The 25203-nt window shown below is 38.6% G+C and overlaps 1 protein-coding gene and 1 pseudogene across 1 annotated transcript in view; both read left to right on the top strand.

Annotated features, from left to right (window-relative positions):
• The first annotated feature begins 1552 nt into the window (after positions 1-1552).
• The window catches only part of Glipr1l2 (GLIPR1 like 2), a 26676-nt gene continuing 3025 nt past the window's right edge, over positions 1553-25203 (top strand). The window contains exons 1-4 of the mRNA XM_031349505.1: positions 1553-1817; positions 9611-9862; positions 14107-14210; positions 15243-15328. Of these exons, the coding sequence (XP_031205365.1) occupies positions 1587-1817; positions 9611-9862; positions 14107-14210; positions 15243-15328 (673 nt within the window). The 5' untranslated portion in view covers positions 1553-1586. The remainder of the gene's footprint in view (positions 1818-9610; positions 9863-14106; positions 14211-15242; positions 15329-25203) is intronic.
• On the top strand, positions 24688-25076 carry LOC116075972 (annotated as a pseudogene).

Here is a 25203-nt window from a genome sequence, read left to right as displayed (position 1 = left end):
CTACAACCTTCTCCTTAAAAAACTAAATAAAATGAAAAATTACCTTCGAGGTTTAATGGCAAAAGTGGTTTTTTTAGACAGATTACTTGACCTCCCCTGGAAATGATTTCCTATCTGTTTCAGGAGATACAAATGATAAGTGTTTTATAAGGTTAATTTAAATAATTTAAAATAATATTCACAACTGCATTGTATGTAATTCACTGTTTATTGTAAATTATTTGTGGATAGACTCATTTCTACATTTTTTGGCTTTTACAGCATCATAAACTCTATAGGAAGTATTATAGAAATATTTATCAACATTATTGAGATCTCCACAAATGGAATAAGCTACTAGGAGACAGGGAGATGTGACCATTGTTGGGTTCAGGATGGAAGCTGAAAAAAAACTCATTTTAGAGTTGGAAGCTTAAAAAGGAAAGCCTAATTTTCTGAGCACTCAGGGAGGTGGCCAAGTCAGAATTTGAGGCGCGAACCAGAAGGGAGATTGTATAACATTTTTCAAGGATGGAAACCCAAAGTGAGGTGGGGGAGGAGCTGTAGTGTTATCCATTTGTATTTTGACATTAAAAGTTAAACAAAGGCTTATCAGGGAGGCTGGGCTGTATTCAGGGTGCTTGGCTTCAAGATCCTTAGTTCTCCTAAGTTCTCCTAGACATTAGGCCCCCAGCTCAGAGTGATAAAGTGAAAAAGCCTGCGAACGTGAACTTGTTTAACCCTGCCAGCAAGGTGGAGAAGTCGTCCCTGAGATGTCTGAACTCAGATAACTATTTACAACAGAAGTGGTTCAGCTCTAGGGAAGTCTCCAGCTCCCCCAGGGCCTGGGACCTTGAATTTAGTTTCTCCCCAGGATTAAATGGAGTCTGAAAAGGAAACGGTAGTACTTAGAATACAGCAACCATCACCAGTCCATATTACATTAGAGAATATGTCTGATAAATGCAGGCCCATACAAGTATCAAAATATCTCCCAAATAGAAAATTGCTTTATTCCCATTTGAAAGGACAGGCTATGTTTTGTCTACTGTTTCCTCTCAACCATTCAGTATGCTGCCTCACAATACTGAATACTGTGTAGGCTCACCCCTTTTCATGACATAAATCAAAGATAATTTCACAACACTTCTTTTTAGCTATTTGGGGGTAAATATTAAAGAGAATACGCTGTCCCTAAGAGTGACAACAATAAAAACACTCACAGCTCAATAGATATAAATAAATAAATAAAAGTAAGCTGAATGTTTGTCAGTAACATGGGAAGAATGATGGTTTCCCCTTCCAAGGCATCTCAGATTTGTTAATCATTCAACACTTGAGGTACAGACTAATGTTTGATCAGTGAACGATCCACACCCTTTCGGTGTCAGAGATCAACTCTAGATAGTGCTCAATTAGTCTTGGGAGAAACATGTACTCTTTTAATTTTAGTCTGTCTTTTGTCACTCAGCAGACATTTATCTCGCATTTTTCTTCCCTGCTTCTCGCTTCTCCTTCTCTTACCAATTAAGAGCCCTCCCTCCACCCGTAGATGTGCAGGTCACAGGTGGGCTGGTGCATGCGCACTGGTTTGTCCTTGGGTGAGCATGAAGGCCTCTCTGCCTTTGTCTGTGGTATGGCGTGCCCGGTCGAATTCCATAAGGCTAAGAGATGTACTGACGCTGTGGCTGTGTGAACTGTGGCTTCTACTGATGGGCTCAGGTTTGACCAGCAATCTTCCACATGAAGAGGATGTAGACTTTATCAATGAATATGTGGATCTCCATAATAAGCTCCGAGGCACCGTCTTCCCCTCAGGGGTTAGCCTGCGCTTCATGGTGAGGCCAGAAAGCTGTTTCTCAGGCCACTCCTCCAAAGCGTGGAGAAGCTCAGAGAGAATCTCATTTGAGTTTAAAAATACATATTTTTAAATATCACCATTGCCTTTCTAATACGTGATCAGTTCCATTGCTTTGTATAGGACCAATTGTGGAAAAAGTTGGGGTACTCCCCAGGGCTGCAAATTTTAAGGCACACCAATTTAGAAATTGTGTGGGTTTTTTTTTCATTTTTATTGGTTATTTTATTTCATTTACATTTCAAATGTTATCCCCCTTCCCAGTTTCCCCTCCACAAACCCCCTATCCTCTCCCTCTTCCTCCTGCCTCTATGAGGGTGCTCCTCCACCCACCCTCCCACTCCCGTCTCAGAAACTGTGTTTTAATGCAACTGTTTTTCAAACTTTAAGAATCAATAAAATCTTATCAATGATCCTTGGATGTGAATTAGTAAAAAGTGAGGCTCTTGGGACAATTCAAATATAAGATCAGATCCTATTTTATTTTATTTTCTATTGTAAATGTTTTCACAGTAATTCTGCCAAAAAGCAAAAACAAAACAAAACAAAAAAACTCGATTAAGGTTTGTTTGGTATTTTTCCTTTTCTTCCAGTTTTCCAGAGTTTTGTTTGTTTTTATGCCTGCATTGACTTTTGCTCCCAAGGGCTAGCAAGTTAGGTAGCAAGTTGGGTATTACCAGGATCAGAAGTCATTAAGTCTGGGAGATTTCATATAATCTATAGTTTCTAAGCCAAAGGCAGCAGGATTCTTAATTTCTGGCCAGAGGAATGAGACCAGAGATATATCTGGCCTTGGGAGAAGATATGACTCCTGAACTGCCTAAAAGTTCATTAATTTAAGATTTCATGATTTCAGTTTAAAAAAGGATTACAAAAATCTAGCAAGTAAGTAGCCCTTTCTCATTAGTCTGTTAAGCAATTCTAATTCACATTATAAATGACATGAGACTTCCATCCCTAGAGATATGTCTTTTCTGTGTTGAGGATTATTAGTTCCTTCACAGAAAGTTCTGAAGTAAGGTATGGTTTAAAGGTATGATGTTTTAAAAAAAAAAATGAAATACAGCAGTTACTATTGTCAAAGACAGTGTCAAATTCAGCAAATACCAACAACATGTTATTGTTGTGTTTTTATTTTCATTAGCTTGGATATTTTCAATCATTTTGTAAATTAATTATGAAATGGGATTTTGATTTAATGTTAATTTTATAAAATTCTATTACATTAAAAATTTTATTTTATTACTGTGCATGTATGTACACATGCACAGGCACATACACATGTACAAGTGCAAACCATGACAAGCATGTAGATATCAGAGGACAACATTCAGAGTCCATTCTGGCCTGCCCTGTGGATATAACTCAAGTGGACAGGTGCCTTCAACAGCAGAGCCGTCTCTTAGAACCTGATGCTAATGCTGCTTCAGTTGGTGATCTATTTCTTGTTCACTTTCTCTCTCTTGTGTGGTCAGTATTTCCTTACTGTTGGGGTTCAGGAATCACCACACAACCCATACGAACAGTGACCTCATGAAAAAATTATTGAATGCACACCCTAATACTGGTCAGAGATGGGACATAGCTTAGAATTATCTGAACTATGACAATAGATATATTTTTCTGTCTGCATATAAAGGAAAAAAACACAGTGAGCTCGTACATAGGTGTAGGAAGTGATGCCAAGTGGTCAGTCCTGACTCAAGATATTTTAGACATAACAGTTAATATTGACCTTTGATTCAATGGGTCCTACATAAAGCTTTGTGGGATTTCTTAAGATTAGAAAACCTCATATGGGACATTCAGAACAGACAGAACAAAATAAGGTATGTGGTCAGCATGTCCTTGCTCTGAGCCAAGTCCCTTCTCTGTGTCAACAACTGGCAGGCATGTTACAGCAACAATATGAAATAGCTGGCAGACATGGAACAAAATGGCTACAGCTATTCTTGGGGAGTGGGGATGCTTCAGACCAAAATGTTCACATAGTCCTATTTACGAAAGATGTTTTTCCAGCCAGCATTTTGTATTTCCTTCTCCTTGTTATTGTTCTACCAAATCTGAATTATCCTTTTTCTTAAAACATGGTGGTTTCTGGCACAACCTTTGTAAGCTTTTGCTTGTAATCTCTGAAATGCATATTTCAATAAAAAGAATAGAAAACATCAGACCTGTGAGCTCAGCATCATAAAATTTAAAATTTGAAAGGATACATATTAGGTTTAGCTTACGGCGCTACCCTGCATTTACTTGTTTTCTTTCTAAATTATAGTTGGTGTGAGTTTTGTCTCAGTCTTTTCTTTCTTTTTATTCTCGTTCTTTTCCCCTTTCCAGTGCTTTCCTTTCTGCCCCTCACCAAGAAAAATAGAAAAGGGGGAGAGAGTAAGAAGGGAGATAAGAGGGTAGATTAGAACTGTAAGAGATGGCAGAGCAGGTAGGAGAATGGAGAAGCAGGTATGAGAGAGCAGAGAGTATCTACAGATGCCTTCTCTTATTGTGTGGGTTGTCTATCTATTGATAGTAAAAGTCTTAAACTTGGGTTTCAAAAGATGCCTCAATGGTTAAGAATACTTACTGCTCTTGCGGAGGACCTGGGTTCAGTTCCCAGCCCTGACAAACTTCTGTAACTCAAGTTCCAGGGGCCTGTAACACCCTCTTGTGGCTTCTTTGAGCATCAGGCATGCAGCTGGTCCATATATAAGCAAACACACATGCATGTCAAAAATACATTTCTAAAAATGTTTTAAGAAACTTTAATGAAAATTTCTCCTTTAATGTACTGTATTAGAGAAATCATAGCCAAATCCAATTTATGAAGTTCATTTTCTATGTTTTCTGGAAAAAAAATCATAATTTTAGGTTTTACAATTAGGTCTTTGACCGATTTGTGATTAATTTTTATATGGTATAAGATAAAGGTCTAATTTTATTCTTTTGTGTGTGAATATACAGTTTTCCCAAGGGATGTTTTAAAGGATTGGTTTTTGTCAATAATTAAAAGGTCTTGGCAGTATGCATAGAAACCACTTTCCGGTGTGTGTAGCATTTTATTTCTAAGCTCTTTCAGTCTTCCAAGCCCACTGAGTTTGTTTTCAGGATTATTTTATTATCGTTGTAATTCTATTCAATGTCCCTTAAGGGTCTGAATTGCTTTTGGTGGGGGGCACACTACTTTATAGAATATTTTGTGTAGTGAGGCATCTTAACATTGTCTCCCAGTCTCTGGCCATTGATATCAGCCTTTTAATTAGTGTCTTCTTTGATTTTCTTCAACAACATTCTGTGGTTTTAAAACCAGTTTGGATAAGGTTACTATCTTTTAATGTTGTCATGATAGAATTATTTGCCTAATTTTTCTGTTTAGATTGTTCATTGTGAGTGTATAGAAATGTATGTAATTATATAGCTAATTTTGAGGCCTCCTGTTTTACTCAAATCATTTCTAAGTTTCCCTGTACATAAAATACATCCTTTAATAGTTTTCTCCGTCAGGGTATAAATAATAAGTCCCAGATTCCTGTATCCAAGATAGCCTTTATGTGTTATACGCACGTGTGTACATGTGTGCAGGTGTGTATGTGTGTGTGTATTTTATTCATGTGTAAATAGAAAGACCAGATCACATCATCCAATATCTTCTTCTAATGCTCTCAGCCTTACTCGTTTGAGACAGCATCTCTTACTGAGCTCAGTTTATAATGGTATGTGGCACCCAGCAAGCCTCAGAGATCTTTCTGACTTTTCCCCATCTGACCCAACACTGGTTTCCTCTATTGATTTTGACATTTCTTCTATTTATTAACCTAACAGATTCCTAAAATATAGTCCCTAAACTCACAACACTGGAACTTTCAGTGAGCTCGGTAGAAATAAAAGTTCTCAGGTCCTCCCCTAGCCTCCTGAATCCCAAATCCAGGTTTGGAGTCCAGTAGTCTAGCCTACATTTTAACATAAAGCCATACAGATGATTCTGAAATGTGCTGAAGTTTGAGGCCCCTTGGTGTTACTGTTTCCTTGTGTTTGCCTCATGAATCTCTCCTTTCTCTATGCTACCATGTTGACTGGATTGATCTTGTGCAGGTCTTGTGCTAGCAACCCCAGCTTTTATAACTTAATAACTACAAAGATCCTGTCATGTCCATAAGACATTATACACAGCAATCTTTCTTCTTCTCTGGCTCTTAGAATCTTTGTGTCTATCTTTAGTGATGTTTCTGAGCCTTGGGAGTGAAGAGGTATGATGCTGATGTTGTATTTAGTACTGAGCCACCGTGCTTTGTGCTCTGTGCTTTGGCCAGCTATGAGTCTCTGTGTTAACAGGCAATCACACCTTATAGGAGTGATGAAGGGTAAGAATTGCCCAAGTCTCTGGGTATACAGATAACAATTTAGAAGTCAGCTTGATATTGTGTTTTCTAGCAAACTAATAGTAATAGGCTTCTTACATTCCCACTGGTTCTTGGGTAGTGTGTTGGTTAGCTTTCTGTCAACTTGTCAAAATTTAGAATCATTTAGGAAGGTAAACCTCAATTGAGAAAATACCTCTCTGAGATTGACCTATAGGCAAATGTCTGGAGAATTTTCTTGATTAGTGACGGATATGGGATGTGCCACCTCTGTGCAAGTGGTCCCAAGTCATATAAGAAAGTAAACTGAGCAAGCCATGGAGATCAAGCCAGCAAGCATCAGACTTCCATGGCCTCTATTTTAGTTCTTCCTGCTCTTTCCTGCCTTGAGTTCCCCCCTGACTTCCCTTTAAGATGTAAGATGAAATAAGTCCTTTCTTTGCTTAGGTTCGTTTGGGATGTGGTCTTCATCACAGCAGTATAAAACAATCTAGAATAGCCAAACAGTGCGAGAGTTGCTTACCCCTATAACATTCATGCCATTATTGCACCAGTGGGCATATCTTGTCCAGCTGGTCATTATTGTAGTTTACAGGGTTCACAACTAGGGATGAGCATTGATGGCATCTCTTAACCAGCAGCCCACAGTATACTTTGAGGCATTTTAAAAGCTAACCATCAAGGAGGAAGCTTCTAGGTCACTACTAGCTTTGTACATATGTGATGAATGAAAGTGTGATGGATTCAGCAATGGAATCTTATCATCAAGGCCTGGTGAGAAAGGAAGAGAAGTAGCAATAGCCTGTAATATTTGTGCATGGAAGGGGTCCCAGTTGTTGGATCAACAACTCAATGTGGTGTCCCTTATCTGACATAAGACTCTTTGATAATCTCTGGCTTCTGTATAGGATCATTTTCCTCAAACTTATTCTTTTATAAGCTTCCTAAATTTTTTCTCATGTTTCTGTTTCTGTATATACATCATGTATATGTAATACTTTCTTACCTCAGGATGGTATAACTAAATAAATTTATCAAATAATTTGAAAGGAGTCCTTTGTAAAATTGGCTAAAAGCTAAATAAGCACTTACATAGATTAAATATTCCTAAACTTCTTATCAATGCAGAAATTGATCCAACTGTTTTTTTTGTTTTTGTTTTCTTTTTGTTTTTGTTTTTGTTTTTGTTTTGCAGTTTGTTTGGCTTCTGTGGTTTTTTTGGCAATTAATCTAATTTAATATGGCTTTAATAGAAAGTATCATGGCCTCAAGTCATTAGTTTGGGCTTTTTATCACATTAATTAAAGAATTTAAAACCAGAAAGCTTAAAGATAATTTTATTATTGTTTGAAAGGAAAAATGACAGTTATGGGTAAGCTGAAAATCCCTCCGTGGCCAGGAGGGAAGATAGAGAAAAGTGTCATTCCTGTTAACTTATACATGAGGCTACAACAAACAGTGAGGGAGCCCAGGGTGTCGGGATAGTAGAGCTATGGGAAAAATATGTACCAGGGATACATGATTAGAAATATATACCCAACAATGGAAGTGGGCTAGTAGGCTAGTGGGCTTAGGGAAAAATCAGTGTATCAAGCCGTGTTGTATAAGGCCCACTATAGTTCCCAGCCTCTCACATTTGTATAAATGTATGCATTCTTAGGTAAAGCCCAGATAAGGAATGGTTTCATATCCTTCTGCAAAGTAGTGTCTTTCACATATATAGACATAATGTTGTAGTTCTGTCCCTAGTTTGCCACATCAGCATTAAGTATAACAGCATAGATTCCTCTTCTACTTAGGTTTACTAGTCCAAAAAGTTTATTTCATTTACTATATAATTTTGGCTATAAAGATAAATTCAAACCGAGAACAAAGACAAAAAAAGATACAATAAGTATTTCCTGCTATAAATCATTCAGGCATATTAAGTGAAGCATATACATCTTAATTTTTTATGGTATTTTTGTTTTGTGAATGTGTTGATACCTAACATGCATATACTATAACTGTGAGTGGCTGCTAGAAAAATAACTTGAAAGGATGTCTAGGGTTTTTTTTTTTTTTTAATTGTTTAACATGTCTTCCTAAAAATAATTTCCAAAATCTTTTTTGTAACATTTTATCTTAAAACTATGGTAGGTTAAGTTTTAGATGTCCATTCAAGATTGTCAACTTGAACCCTCTGTAAAGTAAGGAATACTTGTAAATAGACAGACTGTATGAAAGGTATAAAAAGCATGAGGGATATATCGTGTGGAAAGCTCACTCTCAGTTTCATAGATTCACTGTGCTTTGCACAAAAGATAAATAATTTTGTTCTAAAGTAAAAAGACTAATTACTACAGTTTAGAAAGGAGATTTTAAGATAAGAACATAGTGAATATAGAAAGTAGTCAGAAAGCTTACGTGAAAAGAATTTCATGTGTGCTGTAAGTTAGAGTGTGCTTGGATATATTTATTGATGCTTTATAAATAAATGTAGATATCTAAAGGGCTGGACACAAACTAGAGTATGTGAGTATCTGTGAGTGTCTATGTATGTATATGTGCATGCGTGTATGATGTTTATACACATATAGTTGCATTGTGTAAGTGCATTATGCTTGTATGTGTCTGTGTGGTTGTTATGTGTATGTGTGTGTGTATGGGTTGTTATGTGTATATGTGTGTGTATGTCGTGTATGATGCTTATGTGTCTGTATGTCTGTGTGTGCACATATGTACAGTGTGTGTGTGTGTGTGTGTGTGTGTGTGTGTGTGCGCACGTGTGCGCACAAGTGTGTTATGCTTTTGTGTGAGCCCAGAAGTGCATGCCCATGCAGAGGGCAGAGGAAAGTGTCCAATGGCCTTTCCACTTTACTCCTTTAGGACCAGGTTTCTCCCCGATCTGGTGTCCTGTTTCCTTGGTTGGGGTGGCAGGCAGCAGGTGTTCACATCCTCCTGTCTCTACCTCCTCAGTGCTGGGAATACAGCAACATGAGGACCAATTGTATACTGACTTATACTTTATATCTGAAACTAATATTTTATATATAGTGAATGCTCAATAAATAGCTATTAGATGGATATTTTACTTTACCAGGCACAAAAGACAAAACATTAAAAGTGCGTATTCTAATCAAACTGTATATAATCTTGAAAAGGTTATATGAAAGATATTAGAATGATGAGTTTAACCTTTCACTTGACTAATCAAGTACAGACATACTAATAAGCTTCTTTCTTAGGAAGCAGTCATCTTTATTTTTGATAATTAGAAAAACGTTTTATCCTACAAATACTGTTCGGGGGGAACACATAAATAATACGAAGTCGGTCTAGTTCTCCCTAAGGGCATAAATGCCAAGAAACTAAATTAGAGCATTAAAGCGACATTATTTTTAATAATCTTGTTTTCTCTGCTTTTGCATGTGTTTCCTTTCAGACTTGGGACGTAGCTTTATCGCGTACCGCCAGAGCATGGGGGAAAAAATGTATATTTAGTCGTAATACTCATCTAGATAAACCCCAAGAGTCTCATCCGGTATTTACTGGTATTGGCGAAAACATGTGGGTTGGTCCTGAAGAGGACTTTAGTGTAAGCGATGCCATTAGAAGTTGGCATGAGGAAAGGAAGAACTACAATTACATAAATGACACTTGTATTGAGGATGAGGACTGTTCTCATTACATTCAGGTATCTGAGATGTATATTGTTAGTCAATCAGTAGGCCTCTTAATCATTTCATTTACTTTTCTGTTTCAAATTTACAAGCTCAAGTGATAAAATGATTCCCTCCACAGGATAAAAATTTTAATCCTGTTTGTGTCTTTAAAAGCCCACCATTCCATCCATGTGAATCATATAAGAAATAGCCATTGTCTGCATACTTTAAGACCAAGGAGGTTATTTAGAAACTAGCGCACAGTATAGATGGAAGACTTTTTTATTAGATATTTTCTTTATTTACATTTGAAATATTATCCCCTTTCCTTGTTTCCCTTCCGAAAACCCCTCTATCCCATGCCCCCTTCCCCTGCTCACTAACCCACCTACTCCCACTTCCCTGTCCTGGCATTCCCCTACACTGGGCATCAAGCCTTCACAGGACCAAGGGCCTATCCTCTCATTGATGTCCCACAAGGCCATCCTCTGCTACATATGCTGTAGCCATGGGTTCTTTCATGTGTACTCTTTGGTTGGTGGTTTAGTCCCTGGGAGCTCTGGGGTTACTGGTTGGTTCATATTGTTGTTCCTCCTATGGGACTCCTCCTCCTCCTCCAAGGACCCTTCAGCTCCTTGGGTCCTTTCTCCATTGGGGACCCCGTGCGCAGTCCACTCAGTCCATTAAGGCTGTGAGCATCCACTTCTGTATTTGTCAGGCACTGGCAGAACCTCTCAGGAGACAACTATAACAGGCTTCTTTCAGCAAGCACTTGTTGACATCCACAATAGAGTCTGGATTTGGTAGCTATCTATATATGGGATAGATCCCCAAGTGGAACTGTCTCTGGATGGCCTTTCCTTCAGTTTCTGCTCCATACTTTCTTTCTGTAACTCCTCCCATGGGTATTTTGATCCCCCTTCTAAGAAGGACCAAAGTATCCACACTGTGGTCTTCCTTCTTCTTGAGCTTCATGTGGTCTGTGAATTGTATCTTGGGTATTCTGAACTTCTGGGCTAATATCCAATTATCAGTGAGTGCATACTATGTGTGTTCTTTTGTGATTGGGTTATTTCACTCAGGATGATATCCTCCAGATCCATCCATTTGCCCAAGAATTTCATGAATTCATTGTTTTTAATAACTGAGTAGTACTCCATTGTGTAAAAGTACCACATTTTCTGTATCCATTCCTCTGTTGAGGGACATGTAGAAGAATGCAAATCAATCCATTCCTATCTCCTTGTACAAAGCTCAAGTCCAAGTGGATCAAGGACCTCCACATAAAACCAGATACACTGAAACTAATAGAAAAGAAAGTAGGGAAGAGCCTCGACCACATGGGCACAGGGGAAAATTTCCTGAACAGAAAACCAATAGCTTTATGCTCTAAGATCAAGAATTGACAAGCTGGGCGGTGGTGGCGCACGCCTTTAATCCCAGCACTTGGGAGGCAGAGGCAGGCGGATTTCTGAGTTCAAGGCCAGCCTGGTCTATAGAGTGAGTTCCAGGACAGCCAGGGCTACACAGAGAAACCCTGTCTCGAAAAAACAAAAAAGAAAAGAAAAAAAAAGAAAACAAATTAATTGGGGTGGAGAGATGGCTCAGAGGTTAAGAGTACTGACTGCTCTTTGGAAGGTCCTGAGTTCAAATCCCAGCAACCACATGGTTGCTCACAACCACCCGAAATGAGATCTGATACCCTCTTCTAGTGTGTTCGAAGACAGCTACAGTGTACTTACATATAATAAATAAATAAATCTTTAAAAAAAAAAAGAATTGACAAATGGGACCTCATAAAATTGCAAAGCTTCTGTAAGGTAAATGACACTGTCAGTAGGACAAAATGGCAACCAACAGATTGGGAAAAGATCTTTACCAACCCTACATCCAATAGAGGGCTAGTATCCAATATATACAAAGAACTCAAGAAGTTAGACTCCAGAGAACCAAATAACCCTATTAAAAATGGGGTACAGAGCTAAACAAAGAATTCTCAACTGATGAATACCGAATGGCTGAGAAGCACCCAAACAAATGTTCAAGATCTTTAGTCATCAGGGAAATGCAAACCAAAACAACCCTGAGATTCCACCTCTCACCAATCAGAATGGCTAAGATTAAAAACTCAGGTGACAGCAGATGCTGGCAAGGTTGTGGAGAAAGAGGAACACTGCTTCATTGCTGGTGGGACTGCAAGCTGGTACAACAATTCTGGAAATCAGTTTGGCAGTTCCTCAGGAAATTGGACATAGTACTACTTGAGCATCCAACTATACCACTCCTGGGCATATACCCAGAAGATGCTCCAACATGTAATAAGGACACATGCTCCACTATGTTCATAGCAGCCTTATTTATAATAGTTAGAAGCTGGAAAGAACCCAGGTGTCCCACAACAGAGGAATGAAAGGAAGACTTTTAAAGAAAGGGACTTGCATCTGACTCCCCACAGATCAGCAGGCAGACTTGTGTCTTATAGGCCTATAGGCCTATAGGCCTATAAGACAACTCATGCCCAGCACTCCAGGGCTCACCTCACCCACCAGGCATTCCCAGCCACCACTCATTTTCTATACTCGCCTTTACTATTCCATACAGTACTGTAAAGAGCTGAAACTCCACCAAGAGCAGGACCTACTAACTTTCTTCCATGAACATTTATGTCAGAAATCAAAGAGATCTGGAATGCAGTTGAATTAATTGGAAACATAACATGATTTTCTCAGTCACCTTATATCGTATTTCATGTAAAACATAATTTTGAAATTTCTTCATTGTTTTCAACTCTACTCTTTGCTTTCTAGCAAATGGATTCTTCAAAGACTTCCCAATCATTTCTTTTTTATCAGTTTCTCCCTCCTTCAGATAGAAAAGCTAGCCCCTCTCATGCACCTTTCTCCCCTCGTGATAGAATGCTGCTTTCTACCCTGTAATTCCAGCTACTAAGACAGTCTTGTTCCTGATATGAGACCTGCTAGACTTTGCTTCGACTCTTGTAGTTTATTATTTTACTTGTTGTTTTTGCAGTGGTAGGAGTTGGTCCCAGGGCCTCACACATTACTAAACAAGTGGTTTACCCTCACATTTTGTCATTGTTGTTTGGGGGGTATTTTTTGTTTGTTTGTTTTTTGTTTTATTGTTGTTTTGGTTTTGTTTTTTGTTTGTTTGGGTTTTTGTTTGTTTGTTTGAAACAGAATTTCTTTCTCTGTATGTCCCTGGCTGTCCTGGAACTCTGCAGACCAGGATAGCCTCAAACCCACAGAGATCTGTCTGCCTCTGTGCTGGGATTAAAGGTGTGTGCCACCACCACCTGGCCAGATTTTTGTCTCTATCCTTTAATATAGCACTATTATTTCCTTAAGAATAGAAATGTTAAAACTAAAGTTTGTTAAGAATTGAGTAAGAGACAGAAATGGCTCCCTTCCCCAGAGGTCATGAACCAAAAGAACTTTTTCATTACTTGATATTTTACTAATATTGATATCAAATAGAGAATTTCTGGAATGCCTCTCATTACTCTGGTACTTTTTTTTAACCCTTCTAATTCGGGGTGTTTTGGTTTTTTAATTAATTAATTAACTAATTAATTTTGCTATAGGTAGCAGATCTCTTCTTGGTCTTTTATTTTATTTTTAAATTTATTTTTTCTTTTAACTTATTCACTTTTACATCCTGTGCATTGCCCCTCTTCCAGTCACCCTTCCTACAATCTTTTCCCCTCTTCCCTGTCCTCTGAGTGTGTGTGCAGCTGGATCTTCTTGGTCTTATCTAATGAAAAGCTCAGACTTTGTTTCATTTTGTGATCCAGCTTCCTCCTCAGAAGGAAAGGGAGCGGCTGATGGCGTCTTATGTATGTGTCTTGCTTGGTTCTGTCTGTAGCCCCGTTGTTCCATTTTCTACCTTCTACTAGAAACTTCCACTTTTACAAAACTCTTCCTCATCTCTCTCTAATTTTTCTTCCTCATGCCGAAGACCTAAAACTTTCCAATCTCATCAGGTATCGGCAAATTGCCTTATCAGACATGACTTCACTGGTTTATAGCCCTGTCCTGGATCAGTGACCTTCAGCTGTTCCCTATAATATGATGCTCTGACAGTATTTACATTTACAGTTATGGAAATGCTCCCTGAATTCACAACAGTGCCCTACCTATGTCTAAAAGCAATTTTTGATAGTCTTTGAATTTAAAGCTTTTGTATGAATGGAACATAGTATTTATAGCATAAGTACTTCTAAATAAACTTTACATTTTCTTTGCCATGTTTATTTCAGCTTGTGTGGGACAATTCCTACAAAGTTGGTTGTGCTGTTACACCGTGTGCAAGGGCTGGAGCTTTCACGTATGCAGCACTTTTTATATGCAATTATGCACCAGGGTGAGTGGTCTTAAAGGAATAAAAATTAAATGAGATATTAGAATAAAATGAGAATACTTCAGCTTTAAGTTTTCCTAACCTGTAATATGTTTTTGAAGTCTTTACTGTGAAAGCTTTAAATATATGATATTAATAAAATACCTCATAATGGAATATTTTAAATTTCATATGAAGTAATTCATACCTTGAGCAAATTGACTTTACTTACAAACTCTTGAATGGTTACTACCTATAGGAAGGAAGCTTAGCATTAACCAGTTATAACAACTAAAGGAGCTATTGTTGGGTTTCTGTTATTTTTCAGAATGGTATATTCTCATATCACTAATAAAAGTTTTAAAGCTCAAGCTAGGTTGAAGTTTGTGGTGTAAGAATTGATTTAGGTGGCCTTGTAACATGAAGTATCCTGAACTGACCACAAGATGGTAGTTTGGGCCAATATGAGTCCTGCAAGGATCCATTAACAAGGATCCAAGCCAGATGAGCATTTGAAGAGTCTTTGAGTCAAACTACCCACTGGAAGCTTAAGTTCTTCCTACTTTATCATCATCATCATGTGACTATTTTCTTTATACTTGAGCACCTGCAGCTTATGGCAAGTAACTACCCCACCCCCCAATAGCCTGCATCTCTGAAATACTGTCTTTGAAAGGCCTAAGTTGTAAGATACTATTAGTAACTGAGCTATAATTTCCAAATAGGAAACACTGTAACCAACTCTTAAGTAGAAACAAAGACTTGGATCAAAGAGTATTCTTTGGAACTAAACCAGGAAGGGAAAAGAGAAAAAAAGAAGGAAACAAAAACAGAAAGGAGGGAAAATTAGTGGAGAGATGAACCTCAATGTTTGCTGGTTGTTTTCCTCTAGATAAAGAAAATAAATGAATTTTCTTAACTAAATCATCTCCTTAAAATAGTTAAATGTGGAGACATTGTTTAATTAACATAAATGAATAACATCATCAACATACATTTAACTAGCATTCTATGACATAAAACCTGACTATTTTTTTACTCCTTGCTTTTTTCTAGAGGAACACTGACAAGGAGGCCTTATCAAGCAGGGCAATTTTGTTCTCGGTGTGGCCCTGAAGACAAATGCACAGACTTCTTATGCAGTAAGATTAAAATGAATCCATAAGATGTAAGACTGGGAGAAAACCGTGGTTGACACTCCTTTTATTGCGCTGTTAATATTGACCCCAACTCTGATGCTCTCACTATCAAAGCGGTGTCACTTTTTCCAAACTGCAGTGCCTTCTCTGCTTTGCTTGGCCCTATGCTCTCCCTTTAAAAAAAAAAAAAAAAAAAAAAAAAAAAAAAAAGGATCCCAAACTAAGGAAAGAGTTATTTCCTGGAATAACTTCACAGGTAACTTTTTAAATAGTTGTCAGTTTCACGTTCACTTCCTTAAAGAGAAGAATATCTCAAAGTATCCACAAAAAGAAAAAAATAGTAAAGTGATACATTTAAGAAATCTTTTCTTATTGTTCTCAATCCCCTAGGGTGTCAGAAGGCAGACTTGACACCTCAGGGTTAACCTAGGCATGCAGAAAAGGGAGTTAGCAATTGGGGTCCTGCAAAGAGATAGCAACCACCAGGGGTGAGGTGGGGGCATGACAGTGCAGGTGATTTACAGGGTCAGTGCTACTGACAGAACAAAAGGTAATTATGTGGGGCTGGCAAGAATGCCCAGCAAGAACTTTTTAATTGTTTAAGTGTACACACACGTAGACAGACAAACATAAATACATATATACATTTGGTGGGTGGAGCAGAGCCCCGAAGCCACAGATACACATTTGGTGAATGGGGAAGAGCCCCAACAGCCACATTTCATTTCTTCTCCCTGCCTTTATACCTTCTTAGACAAAAGGTTTTCTTATAAAATTACTTCATAAATAAAACTTTACACAAAACGGGAGTTACAAAAGAATGTTGGTTTTAAGTTCTAAGCAGTGTGTTATTCTATAAGCTCATTATAAGTTCTAAGCAACTGTTTCACATGACTTTGCTTTATCATGGTGCACACCTGTGGCTTTATCCTTGAACCTGACTTAGAATGAATGTTTTTTTCTTCCTTGATCACAAATTTGTTTCTCCAATCTGAAACCCAAGTTTGTTTCTCTTCTTAGTGCAATTTATGGAGGCTAATTGTACTTCTTATGATGCGGCCTTTACTTACTATTCTATGAGGAGGGTGTACATTCTATTCTTGACTCTAACTTACTATATCTTTCTGGCAAAACAACTAAAATCACCTCCTTAAGTTTTCTTCCTAAAATTATTTGAATCAAATCAGGAATGCTATAAAGTAATTAATTCATCCAGCTTTAATTCATGAAAGTTCATCTTCATGCTGAGCAGGAAATTTGCCCAATAGGGTGGGCTGATGGTTAAGAACCATTAGGCTATGTAATGGTGGCAGGAAAGGCATATCAGCAGTGAGAAGGAATCCTGGGATGAAGTCTCTGGGGCTGTGCCTCTCCAGAGTGCACCCATCACAGCCATGCAGAATGGTGGGCCATCTCCAGGAAACTCACTTGCTTGTCTTTCCTGGATGGCTTCTGTCATTAGGATGTAATCTCTAAAGTATTCAGAGAAAAAAATTTAGAAAGTATATCTGATTAATTTTTCTTCTACTTCCTCCAAATATAAGAACTTGTCATCTAAAGCTATAACTGCAGCTGGAATATAAACACTTAGTAAATATCATGAGTAATAAACTCAGAGTATATTTTACTTTTGTGCCAAAAAAAAGAATATTAAAAAACCTAATTTAAAGCTGCTAGTGGACAGTTTCGGTGTACCAACACTTTGTGTTGGCTGTGCACTAGCACTGCAGACTACAGCTCTCCTGAGTCAATGTGTAGTATATCTGCTAACTACAGTATGCTCAGACCACACAGAAGGAAAAGGGTCACTCAGGGATTTATGATTAAGCCTTCTATTTTTTTCTGTTCCTTTTATATGCTCTTCTTTGGATATTTTTAAAAAACTTTTTGCATTCTGTTCAACTCATCTACAATGACTGATACTTTTATGTATTAAAAGTTTCAGAACTCTTTCAGTAATAACTACATGGATAGTTAATCTTTCATTCTAGTTAGATTCAGTAGTTGACTCCTTCAGTTAGAATATAGATATAACCTTACTTTCCCTCCCAGCCCACATTATCCGCAAATACCTTGGAAATAGCATCATTCACATGTTTTTAACTCTACTTAAAGAACTGAAGAGCTGATAGCCCACATACAGAGTTTACTATATCTACACAGTTTATCTATTGTGTCTGCATCTTCTTGGCTCTTCATTCCTCATCTTCTGTCTTCCTACTGGCATCATTTATTTCTTACATGAGAAAGTCATCTCAGGAATTCTTTAACAACTGACCCACTAGCAATCAATTCTCCTAGAGTTCCTCCAGTTGGAGATGTCTCTATTTCTTCTTTTTCACTCCAAAAATAAAACAAAAAACAAAAATTATTTCAACTGCTGGATGACACAGAATTCTGGAGGGTTCTATTCATTTTACTGCTTCAAAAATACTGTAATGCCTCCTTCTGGCCTCTATGGTTTCTGATAAGAAATCCAGTTAGTTATTTGTGTTTCTTTGTAATGTAGATTTTTGTCCTAAATCCCAGCAGTTTGATTATGATGCTGAATGTGGGTTGCACTTAGTTTATTCTATGAGCTGTACAGTCAGCTGCTTGAACCTATAATTTATGTTTTTTGTACATAGAAAGTCTTAAGCCATGCTCTGTCCTTTCCATTATTTTTCTCACATCACCTCACTAAGGCTCCTTCTGGAATTTTGTGTAACATACACTGAGGAGGTGTTGTTAGTCCCCAGTTGGTTCCATGATGCTCTCAAGATTTTTTTAGACATTTGTTGTTTTTTCTTCTTTAGAGAGCTTGGATCATTTCTGTTAGCCACCCTCCCAATTCAAAGACTATTCTGTCATCTCGAGTTTGTTATTGAGCCCTCTCATGGTACATTAGCATTGTAGTTTCTGTACTTCTCAACTCTAAAATTTCTGTTTGGTTCCTTTGTAAGATATGTCTTCTATTTACTGGCTGATATGTTCTCTCTTACCTTTCTCTCAAGGTTGTTTCCTAGTAATTCCAATATCTGTTTAATCTTGTCATTCGTGATTATTACATACTTTTTTCTCATTTGAGTTGAAAATTTTGTGAATGAATTATAGTCTAGGACTTGGAATATTTCATCATAAAGCATTTGTTCTTTGTTTAAATTTGATGAAGGATATTGATAGTTTATTTTTGAAATTAAAATATAACATCATTTTCCTTATCTCCCTCAAGCCCCTTCCATGTTACACTCCCTCTGCCCCTCTCAAATCCAACGCCTCTGACCTTTTTCTTGAATTGTTTTTATAAATTGTGTGTGTTTGTGTGTGTTCCTAAATACATAAATTCAATCTTCTCAGTCCATGTGTTACTTGTGTGTATATGTATATGTATATGTATGTGTATGTATATGTATGTGTGTATGTATATGTATGTATGTGTATATGTATATGTATATGTATAAATGATTTTAGGACTGATCACTTGATATTTGTTGAAGATAATTGAGGAGAATCTTCCCTGAAGAACACCATTTCCTCGTGTCCTCACTGTTCTTTACTCATCCATAGTTCTTTGTCTAGTGTTGGAACCCTATAATTTTCTCCCCTCCATGTCAAATGTTTGGTGTCATCCCTGTCCAGGTCTTGTTTAAGATGGCTCTGTTGTTGAGACTTCACAGGTATAGCTTCCTCAAAATTTCTAAATGAAATCTCACAGCAGACATCTTTTTTTGTCTGCCTCGAGATATTAATGGCACTGTTGGTCATCAGGGTTATTTTGCCATACTAGTCGTTGTAGTTCATGAGCATCATCTCTGGGTAGGACTGTTGGTGGCTTCCCTCCCTTGGAAGACTGCTAGTGTCTTCTGGTACCATGACAGCTAGACCTCAGGGAGAATACTTTCATGTTAGATGCAGCTTGAGCTCTTTGGGTCTTGTGTCTGAAAACCATGGTGTTTTGGGAATAGGGGGTCCCTTAAATTGATGGGATACAAGCAAGGGCAATAGTAATAGTCTATAATATTTTGGAAGTCTCTTGGACTCCACAGAACAAGAACTCATGAGAGAACTTCTTATGCCTGGAATTGGGATTTTTCTTAGTCTGTGGCTCTTGTGGAGCATGCCCTAATTAGGTCCAGGTCAGAATTTCCAAACGGGTTTCTTCTGTGGACTATCATTCTGAGGCTCAATTTCTGTCTTTAGAATGCTCTTCAGATATATCACCAAAGTACAGGCCTAGTCAATCAAAGACCCAGTGGAAGCTCTTTATACATTAGCTCAGTTCTCAACATCTATAGCATTCTATATTTGGTATTAGATCTGTACCAAATTTACATGCCTACATGACCCCCAAAGTCATGAACAGTTGAGGTATTTCTTTTTAAAAAAAATGCCTTTTATTTTGTTTGTATATTTGTTTATTACAGTCTCTCCCAGTATGGCTTAGATGTCCATTTTCCAAGGACTGATTCTATGCCACCATATCCACCAACAACTTTATAAACTCTCTTCCTGTCTTCTTCCAAGTATATACCTTTTTAAAGTCTATCTGGTGTCTTCAAGTTATAGAATCCTCATTTAGGTTTGAATCATGTTTGGGGCCAAAGCAGCAAGCAAATAGATCTGCTCAAGAAGAAAGCAGAGTGGTTTGGCCTGAATGCTTGAAGCTAGAAGTCAATCAAATGGTGAATAAAAGGCTCCTCCGCTGAGGATTGGCTTGAGTTTAGTTTTTCTGACTATTCGCATTGCCCCTCTGCAGCTCCCAGGCTGTTTGGGAGAGCTAGGATATAACAGAATGGAGAAAACCATGATAAAACTATATAGTCATTTAGCCAAAGCCAGAATACTCTCCAGAGTTCTGCCAGTATGATAGAGTCCACAGAATTGGGGGCAATGTTGAATTTTAGCCGGGAAATACCCAAGATGTAAAAGCAAATAACACTCTACCAGTTCATTGGCACTTTGACTTTTTTTTTTTTTTTTTTTTGAGACAGGGTTTCTCTGTGTAGCCTTGGCTGTCCTGGAACTCACTCTGTAGACCAGGCTGGCCTTGAACTCAGAAATCTGCCTGCCTCTGCCTTCCAAGTGTTGGGATTAAAGGCATGCGCCACCACTGCCCAGCTCATTGACACTTTGAATCCTGGTCTTCTCTTGCAATCTGCCTTCAGAGAGTTGTTCATCAGAGTTATCAGATTGCTGGCCCATGAATTCTGTGCTAGATGTACAGCTTTATTCAATGATGGGAAAGAAAAGAGAACATGTTTCTACCAGAAAAAGAACTGGAAGTTCAGTTTCTAAATATTGATTAAGTTTGACTCTGCCTTTGTCTTTAAAAAATATGGAAAACACAAAAGAAGAAATAAATACATTTCCTCTTCTTTAGAACAATGAGTCATTTCCCACAGACTGTATCTGTATTTGCAGACTCAAAACCAAAGGAACACATTTTCAAGGTCAAAACTTTTGTTCATAAACAAACTGAAAGAAAAAAAAACACATGATCATGTCACTAGATGCTAAAAAGGCCTTTGACAAACTATCATATCGCTTCATGTTAAAAAGTCTTGGAGAGATGAGGAATTCATGGCACATACCTAAACATAAAGTAATATACAGAAAACCAGCAGCCAACATCAAACTAAATGGAGAGAAATTTGAAGTAATCCTACTAAAATCAAGGACTAGACAAAGCTGCCCACTCTTTTCCTATTTATCTAGGATAATGCTTGAAGTTCTACCTGGAGCAATTAAACAACAAAAGGAGGTCAAAGGGATACAGATTGAAAAGGAAGAAATCAAGGTGTCCCTATTAGCAGATGATATGATAGTATACTTAAGTGACCCCAAAAATTCCACCAGAGAACTTCTATAGCTGATAACTTAAGCAAAGTAGCTGGATATAAAATTTACTTAAATAAGTAGCCTTCTCTTATAGGAAGCTTAAAGAATATAAACAGGCCAAGAAAGAAATTAGGAATATGACACCCTTCACAATAGTCACAAATAATATAAATATCTTGGTGTAACTCTAATCAAGCAAGTGAAATATCTGTATGACAAGAACTTCAAGTCTCTCAAGAGAGAAATCGAAGAAGACATCAGAAAATGAAAAGATCTCCCATGGTCATTGATTGATAGGACTAATATAGCAAAAATGGCCATCTTGCCGAAAGCAATCTACAGATTCAATGCAATCCACATCAAAAATCCAACTCAGTTCTTCACAGACATGGAAAGAGCAATTCTCAACTTCATATGGAATAATAAAAACCCTAGGATAGCCAAAACAATTCTCAACAATAAAAGAACTTCTGGGGAAATCACCATCCCTGACCTCAAGCTGTACTACAAAGCAATAGTGATAAAACCTGCATGGTATTGGTACAGAGACAGACAGATTGATCAGTGGAATAGAATTGAAGACCCAGAAATAAACCCACATACCTATGAACACTTAATCTTTAGCAAAGAAGCCAAAATCATACAAAGGGAAAAAAAAAGCATCTTCAACAAATTGTGCTGGTGATCTGGTGGTCTGTATGTAGAAGAATGCAAATTGATCCTTATTTATCACCTTGTACAAAGCTCAAGTTCAAGTAGATCAAGGACCTCCACAATAAACCAGATACACTGAATGTAAGGAAGAGATGGTGAGAAATAACTTCAAATGCATTGGCACAGGGGAAAGATTCCTGAACAAATCACCAATAGCTTATGCTCTAAGATCAACAATTGACAAATGGAACCTCACGAAACTAAAAAGCTTCTGTTAGGCAAAGGACACTGTCAGTATGACAAAACAGCAACCAAGAGATTGGGAAAAGACCTTCGCTAGCCCCACAACCGATAAAGGGCTAATATCTAAAATATACAAAGAACACAAGAAGTTAGACTCCAGAAAACCAAACAACCCAATTAAAAAATGGGGTACAGAACTAAACAGAGAATTCTCAAATGAAAAATCCTGAATGGCTGAGAAGCACTTAAAGAAATGTTCAACATCCTTAGTCATCAGAGGGATGCAAATCAAAACAACCCTGAGATTCTACCTCACACCAATCAGAATGGCTAAGATCAAAACTCAGGTGACAGCAGATGCTGGCCAGGATGTGGAGAAAGAGGAACACTCCTCCATTACTGGTGGGACTGCAAGCTGGCAAAACCACTCTGGAAACCAGTCTGGCAGTCCTCAGAAATTGGAAATAGTTCCACCTGAAGACACAGCTATACCATTCCTGGGCATATACCCAAAAGATGCTCTATTATACTACAAGGACACATGCTCCACTATGTTCATAGCATCCTTATTTTTAATAGCCAGAAGCTGGAAACAACCCAGATGTACCCTCAAATGAAGAATGGATACAGAAATTGTGGTTCATTTACACAATGGAATACTACTCAGCTATTAAAGATGAGGACATCCTGAGTATTCCAGGCAAATGGATGGAATATAGAAAACTATCCTGGGCTGGCGAGATGGCTCAATGGGTAGAGCACTGACTGTTCTTCCGAAGGTCCTGAGTTCGGATCCCAGCAACCATGTGGTGACTCACAACCACCTGTAATGAGATCTTACGCTCTCTTCTGGTGCATCTAAAGTGTCGCTACAGTGTGTCATGCGGGAGTGAGTGGGGCCGGAGCGAGCAGGGCTGTCCTAAGTTCAGTTCCCAGCAGCCACATGATGGCTCACAGCCATCTGTACAGCTATAGTGTACTCATACACATAAAATAAATAAATAAATCTTAAAAAAAATAAGCGAGTATTTCATTAAAAAAAAGAAAGAAAGAAAGAAAAGTATCCCGAGTGAGGTAACACAGACCCAAAATATACTATGTGCTCACTGATAAGTGGATATTAGCCAAAAAATTTAGAATAACCATGATACAACTTACAGACCATATGAAGTTAACAAGAAGGAAGGCCCAAGTGTGGATGCTTCAATCCCATTTAGAAGGGGGAACAAAATAATCACCAAAGGCAGAAGAAGGGAGGGAGTCTTAGGGGGGAGAAGAGAAGGGGGGAGGGAAAAAGTGAGGCAGGATCAGGTATTGGGGAGACAGGAGAGAGAAGCCCAGAGGGTCAGGAGAATGAATAGAAAAAGGTAGCAGTGAGGGTAGAAAGCAGGGGAAAGCTCTAGAAATAACCAGACACTAGGGATGTGAGAGGCTCCCAGGACCCAGTGGGGATGACTTTAGCTGAAATGTCCAATAATGGGGAGATGGAACATAAAGAGACCACCTCCAGTAGATAGACATGGCTTCCAGCTTAGGCATGGGGCCACCCACTCATCTTCAAAATTCTTGACCCAGAATTGTTCCCTGTCTAAAAGAAATACAGGGATAAAAATGGAGCAGAGACTGAAGGAAAGGCCATCCAGATACCGGTCCAATTTGGAATCCATCCCATGTACAGGCACCAAACCCTGACACTATTACTGACACCATGTTGTGCTTGCAGACAAGAGCCTAGCATGGCTGCGCTCTGAGGGGTTCTACCAGCAAATGACTGAGACAGATGCAGATACTTACAGCCAACCATTGGACAACTAATCCAGACCTCTCAGAGCTCCCAGAGGCCAGGCCACCAGCCAAAGAGCATACCTGGGCTGGTTCATGGCCCCCACTACCTATGTAGCAGAGGACACCTTGTCTGGCCTCAGTGGGGAAGGATGCACTTAATCCTGAAGAACCTTGATGCCTCAGGCAAGGGGGGATGCTAGCAAGTATCAGGGTGAAGTGGGAGCGGGTGGCTAGATGGGAAGTACCCTCTCAGAAGCAAGGGGAGGGAGGATGGAATGAAGAACTCATGGAGAGGGGACCAGGAAGGGGAACAGCATTTGGAATGTAAATAAATAAAAGAATAAAAAATGACATAGTTAATCCAGATGTGATGCACACCTTTAGTTCCAGCACTTAGGAGGCAGAGACAAGTGGATCTCTGTAAATTTAAGTCCAGCCTGGTGTACAAAGTGAGTTCAAGTACAGTTAGAAGTGTTAAACACAGAAAGCCTGTACAGGCTGGAGAGAAGACTCAGTGGTCAGGTAGCTCATGAGACAGAATTCCTTCCAGCCTTCACAGGTACCTGCATGTGTGTGTACACAAGTATCCCATATAAACACACACAATAACTAAAATCTTTCCTTCAAAAGCAGATAAACAATATATTTGTAAACAAATTTTAATAAATTTCATAAATTTGCTTATAAATAGTTAATAAAATACAAATATAAAAGAAGAATGTAATAAACAAAAACTACTGGTAACAAGTGAAGAAATGTGCCAAGAAAGAATGCTCTGTGACATTCCTGCTTAAGAATGATTGGTTAGGAGTCCTGTGTGAAGAGGGCTGTTGTCGAGTCGCAGCGAGGCCGGCACACCGCAGCCATGACAGAGGCTGATGTGAATCCGAAGGCCTATCCCCTCGCAGATGCCCACCTCACCAAGAAGCTGCTGGCCCTTGTTCAGCAGTCGTGTAACTACAAGCAGCTTCGGAAAAGAGCCAATGAAGCTACCAAAACCCTCAACAGAGGCATCTCTGAGTTCACTGTGATGACAACAGATGCTCAGCCCTTGGAGATCATCTTGCACCTCCCTCTACTGTGTGAAGACAAGAATGTCCCCTAAGTATTTGTGCGCTCCAAGCAGGCTTTAGGACGGGCCTGTGGCGTCTCCAGGCCAGTCATCGCCTGTTCTGTTACCATCAAAGAAGGCTCTCAACTAAAGCAGCAGACCCAGTCCACCCAGCAGTCTATTGAAAGACTCTTGGTGTAGGCTGTGGCCCCTGCCCCTTCCTGTCTACTCCCACCCTGTCTATGTATCATACTGTCTGCTAGCATGTACTATTTCCAGCCAGTTTCTATTATATTGTACTATATCTGGGTTTTGTATTTTTATTTTT

This window comes from Mastomys coucha, unplaced genomic scaffold (genome assembly GCF_008632895.1).
Source record: "Mastomys coucha isolate ucsf_1 unplaced genomic scaffold, UCSF_Mcou_1 pScaffold4, whole genome shotgun sequence".
Lineage (NCBI taxonomy): Eukaryota > Metazoa > Chordata > Mammalia > Rodentia > Muridae > Mastomys > Mastomys coucha.
The sequence above is the reverse complement of the archived record's forward strand: the minus strand, read 5'-3'. Positions and strand labels throughout refer to the sequence as shown.